The sequence below is a fragment of the Homalodisca vitripennis genome, chromosome X, assembly GCF_021130785.1.
Source record: "Homalodisca vitripennis isolate AUS2020 chromosome X, UT_GWSS_2.1, whole genome shotgun sequence".
NCBI classification, from domain to species: domain Eukaryota; kingdom Metazoa; phylum Arthropoda; class Insecta; order Hemiptera; family Cicadellidae; genus Homalodisca; species Homalodisca vitripennis.
This window is the reverse complement of record NC_060215.1, coordinates 59,833,246-59,839,245: the sequence shown is the minus strand read 5'-3', so window position 1 is coordinate 59,839,245 and position 6,000 is coordinate 59,833,246. Positions and strand designations below refer to the sequence as shown.

Below are 6,000 nucleotides of genomic sequence, written 5' to 3'. Positions count from 1 at the left end.
TTTTCCCCCTTGGCAATTTTGACTGGTACGATAAAAAAAATGGCCGGCAGTAAAAGGGTTAAGCTTGACTTTTTCTGTAATTATATAGAAAATTGCAAACACTTAAAAAAATGTTACTGTGTAGCTAGTAAATTGTACTTTTAGGGAAAAATAGTTTATTTATTTTCCAATGAAGAATTTAAAGTCAACATCATAAAAAGTGGTCTGTTTTAGATTTACAGTTTATTTAAGTATTTTTATTAATTTTGTTTACAACCAGCTTTTGCTGTACATTACTGTCTGTATTCAATGTTTCAATAGATAACTGGTGAATTTTTTTAACAGCAATTGCTCAATAAATAAATCTGAAAATGAAAATGTATTGGTTGCATAGTGTGTGTGGGTACACCATCGTTGAAGGGCTCACAAAAAAGGTTACAAAACAAAACATATATTCAGTAGAAGCAATTAGTTTAGTACAATAGGAGAAAGAAATTTTTTCTTATGTTGGTATAGGTGACTCACTTATTGTTATAGGTACTACTTCACTGTTTTGAAAACCAACCAACCAAATATCACATTGTTTTAGCATTCTAGGCTGGTGAAACATCATCAAATAAGTCGATCTCCGTTTTCTTTTATTTACTCTTTCTATTCAAATGTTGATTGGAGTGCAAATCCTGTTTATTCCTACACAATGGGATCTCCTTTTTTTTATTAGTACCAAAAAACTGCACCATTCAGTCATAAAAGTAGATTTTTAGTGACTGAACTTTTTCACGTGTCACAAGTGTGCATACCAGATTTTGAAGGTGATCGTGGTCACATGCACACATGGTCGCACAAATCTAGGATTAATAGATCTACCATTCATTTAGTCAAAAACACTTAAACTTATGTTTCAAGAGCTTTTCATTAATATAATGAAAATAAGATATACCTATAAACCCAGCAAAGCAACTTAACCCAGCAAGTTTTTGTTGACTGTCTAAAATAAATAACTCCTAAATAAAAACTATTTATGTACAACTAATATATGAAGACAATTTCTAATCCTAGACCTAAATATAGTGTTAGTGTGTGCATTGTCAGTCAGCTGATCAAAAAGCACACACAAAGGTCATCCCAAAAGTTTTGAGATGCAGGCAGATTTCAACCTTAGAATCTTAACTTTCTTGGGAAGCATTCTTAAAATTAGATTTAAATAAATTCTTTACTTTTAATTAGTGTGCACTTCTACAATTAAAGTGTCACTCACTATTATCAATTTTTAATGTTGCCAGGAGTAGTTTTAGCTTAACAGGAGCACATACTAGGATTCTGATGTTTTGTATATTATTTAATATTATCAAATTACAAAAATACAAAATTACAATTCCGTTTTTCACATAAGTTACACTATTTATAGCATAATTATTAATATTATGTTGTAAAATAGTGTAAGTTTTATGAAACATAGGAAATTATAATTTTGAAATTTTCATATTCGATATTCGTTTCTTGTATTGATTAAAGTGGGAACGTCAACAAGAGAAATTCACACTGACCACAAATTATGCAATATGGAGAGTCCCACGGTACATAATCAGGAAGCAACAACAATATTATATTTCTTTGACTAGTTTCTGGTTGTCACAAGATAGTGGAGTATGGGTTTGTACATTATTTTGTCTGAGCTATCTGACAGTCAGACCTGGTGTTGTGCACATAGACTGACAGTATCGGGAAACATTAATTGATTAAGTCCATATAAACGTTATATGATTTTGTGAAATGTCATATTTAATTAAAAAAAAGTCATGATGATGTTTCAACTACTTAGAGAATTCTACTCAGCATATCAAATAAAGTGACTACTTTAAATAGTAAATTCATGAACTCCGCGGTTTGAGAATAAGTGACTTGTTATGTCATTAAGACACAGAGAGAAGATACACGTTTCTTCTCATTTTAGTCCCACATTTTGAAAGAGTTTACAACTATAATATTTAATAGCTATGGACTCTTAAATATATTCTCTTACATATTATTTACTATATCTTAAAGCTATCTTTGTATTTTTTTCCGGCCAAAAATAAGATCAGCATCTGGGGCTCCCTTTGGGTGTTGATATTTATGCCTTCTTTCTCTGTTAAGATTAACCATTGAGGGTTTCTGCGTCTGAAAAGAAACAATAAACTTACTTCAGCAGGCTACAATGCAGTGTTTACATAATTATCAATAGACACAAGTCAACAGTGTTAAAATTCATGTCTTATTATGCCTTATCTTGTAGCCCCAATGAAGATTTATTATGGATTTGTATGCTAAGCCTATATATTGTTGTTACTGTACCATATATGTTTGAACACATGCAACAAACTTCCATGACAGGTTGTAAAAGTCATAGTAAGTGAAGCGGTGGAGATCAAAAAGGAAAACATTCCAGTAACCCTAATTTTACAGGAAACAATAAAAACTCCATAACAACCTTAGCTTAGCATTAAGAGTAAAAATGAACAATTACAAATTTGTTTATTACATTTAAGGTAATATTTTTTGTGTGTAAATACTTTTTTAATATAACCAATAGTTTTTACCCTGAGAGACAAATAAAACTGATGGAATATTTTCCTTTTTTATCTCAACACAGGAAGAAGGTGGAAAAACTATTAAAACCCTCAGCTTTTATCAAATCAAATAGTTTTAATTGTCTCAAAATATGAAATTGCAATAATTACTTAGAAACAAAAGGAGTTACAATGTAAAATGTTGCTTTAGCTTGGATTTTCAGTAGGTATTTTTAGTCATCACCGTCTTCTTGGTTATCAGTAGTTGAAGGCCACTCCAATATGTTCTCATAAAAAAGTCTATATTGATCTGGCACATAATGTATTATTTTAGATACATCATTAAGTTTTAGCTACCTTAATTGGAACTTTTCCATTATAGGCTCTTTCACTTGGAAGGATAAAATTCACCACCTTTGTAAAGTTTGAAAATACTATCACTGTTCAATCCATCAATGAATCGACGTGCAGTCACGTATCCCCTTTTTGCTGCAGAAAAAGTTAAGATGGCTGTATGTACTGACTTTGAAAGGTTCCTTAGTTCTTACACTTTGACAGGTTTTTTTTGAAATATTCAGGCCACCACTGGTTTAAAATCAAGTATGTCATTGATTTTTAACACTTTTTACTATGAACTTAGGCTCCAGTTTTTTTGCACTTTGTATCATTTTGTTGTATTGCTCAGGGGGAATAAAACTCTGTCATGGCGACGAAATTACCCTCTTGATGACCCCAAAATTCCCGGTCACAAGGTAAAAAACTGTGCCCTCTAGTTGGGAAAAAAACTTGAATTTCATGAAACCGCTTCATAAGAGTTAATGATAAAAAATACCTAACCATTGTTTGGTTACGATTTTGCCCTGGGCATGCATCACTAAAAAACATAAAGAGTTTTTACTTGTTCATTAAACACTGTTTTTGATGTAGTCATTCAATAAGGAACACACATCGTTAGCACCTTTTTTTGCAACTCCTTCATGGTATGTATACATTGTAGCCTTGTCATCACTTAAGCTGTGGACACAAAACACATAATGCCATAATTTTCGGAGATAAAACATCTCCTGCACAGGCATGCAAGGTAAAGGGAGGTTTTGCATAAAATCAAAAACACACTGCATGAACATCATCCCCTATTTTTGCAAATTTCAGTGATCTCTTCAATCTTTTTGTAAAATTTACATGCTCTCCTTTTATGGATCATTAACTCCACTGCAGATGTTTTCTTTGCACTATCAGTCAGATTTGTAGATTTAATTTTAGTATTAAGATTTTCGCATGTAGAACACACATCAACTTGTGGCCTACCGAATCGGTATCCATATTTTTTCTTTGTAGTAATTAAGGAAGTATTCATATTTAATTGTTTTTGCTAAGATCAGGATGTTTTTCAATGAACATATCATGCATAATTTTGCATGTAAGGCCAGCCTCTAGGTAAGTTACTTCGATGGATGAGTAATGAGAGGTTTTTTTTGGATATGATTCGATATGCTCATTCAACTTAATTAAAACTTCATTTGGAATTTTTTGAATGATTACCATGTCTACCTCTCATATCCATAGGCCTGCTCTCCTTTGGTTAAAATAGATGTCAAAACGAAAAACAACCTTGCTAGTTACTGCATGTAAGCTTAAGTAAGCCTTACGGCACACTTCAAACTTTTTAACCATCAACTACGGTGTTATATTTAAAAGATGAGGAAAGCTGTGTTTGAATGTGGACTAATAGATCTGTGCCTTTGAACATCACAGCGGTCAATCAAACCTATCAAATAAGTGTCCGTTCATTCTTAGGCCTACCACTGTAATACCGTACTAAACCATTTTAAGTTTTTGTTCCTCAGTAAAATTAGAGGTACATTGTTCCTACAGTCACATTCAGGACCTGTAGTCTTTTGTTCAACTAATACTCCAGAAGTTGTTACAAACTCTTCTCGTTTCAGCCTAGCAACTTTCATTTTACTTACAGCATTTCCTACGCCTCTCCTTTGCTTTAGCAGGGCTTTCTTCATTTTCTGATGCTTCAGACATAGTTTTTGATCATCAAAATGATTAGAACTCACTTAACTTACAGGGGTAATAGCACAATTACTGAAAATAAATAGTGTTAAATACTCTCATAACCTTACAACTTTAACTACTTACAGGTTAGTGTATTAGCAATAATAAACCAATATTACACACAATGCACTCTACTGGCCAAACAACGAACTACTCCTCACTGAGGTTAAAAAGGAAAACATTCCTGAATGTTTTCTTTCTTAATCTCAGTCTAGAATCAAATGGGTTGCCATGGCTACTAAATATAAAGGAATGTTTTCTTTATTTATCTCATTAGAAGCATTTAGGTCTGAAAAACAAAATGGCTATTTCAACTCAATTTGTCAAAAAAACTGGAATGTTTTCCTTTTTTAATCTCACCGCTTCATTTATTCTACAACATATTTTCCAAAATGCACAATTTCAGAGTTATAACCATCCAAATTTTATAAAAATTATCAACACTGTACCTTATTTGCAAACCTTAAGTATATTTTAGCTGCAAATTTTGTAGAAACATGAGACTTGATAAAATCATTCTCTTTTCTTTTCACCTGACACTTATGCTGGAAATTGCTGGTTATGGCAGTTAGTTATATATGGTCGCTCCCACCATCAATCTCAATTTTCTAGAGAAGTGTATATTGCAGCCATAAATATAAAACAAGAAATTTTCCAAATTTCACAACTCAAAATAGATGTAACTCAATGTGATGGGCAGCATCATAATATATTGTTTATAAATCTCATATTGAAAAACCAATTGACCAAATAAAATAGCTCCTACATGAAAAACTATTTTTTCACACTTTGAATCTCTGTTTGAAGAATGGACATGATTTGGACACTTTGGATATGATTAAATACTCGTCCAAATGCATTTTAATTTGTTGTATACTTTTATTGGTTATTGAGAAAATTATTCTCAACACGTTATCATTTGAATAGTCCAAATGTATATACATAACAAGAAAATATAAAAAAAGTTTGGATGCTTACTGATTATGAAACCACCTTGGGGTGGTACAACCTCATAACCGTTCCATGACAGCTGGCACTAAAAAAAAATGAATTTTGCATTAAACAAGTCCGATAAGTGACCCAGTCCTGATCCTGATGTTGATGGTAGAGTCCAGAATTTCATTCAATTTCTGTACCAAATCATTATTGATCACTGAGGGCCATCCGCTCCGTTTCTCATCATAAACATTCTTTCAGCTATTTGTTATTTTTTATAAGGGGCAACAAACACTAAGGTCACAAATTGAGATCATGCCTGTGTTGCGCGTAGCGAAGACAGTTGACAAGACATGTTCCACTGTGACTACATTGTCACATGTTAAGCAAACCATCTCATCTTGGCACATAAGATAACCATGAGTCAGCAGTGTTTTGCCCAGTTGCAAGGGATACAGTAAGACCTCCTCAT

At 32.5% G+C, this 6,000-nt stretch overlaps 1 protein-coding gene across 2 annotated transcripts in view; it reads right to left on the bottom strand.

Annotated features, from left to right (window-relative positions):
* Nucleotides 1-410: 410 nt before the first annotated feature.
* Nucleotides 411-6,000, bottom strand: part of LOC124369048 (regulator of nonsense transcripts 2) — a 129,279-nt gene continuing 123,689 nt past the window's right edge. For both annotated transcript variants that reach the window (XM_046826744.1, XM_046826745.1), the window contains one exon: nt 411-2,139. In XM_046826744.1, coding sequence (XP_046682700.1) covers nt 2,026-2,139 — 114 coding nt within the window. In that variant the 3' untranslated portion in view covers nt 411-2,025. The remainder of the gene's footprint in view (nt 2,140-6,000) is intronic.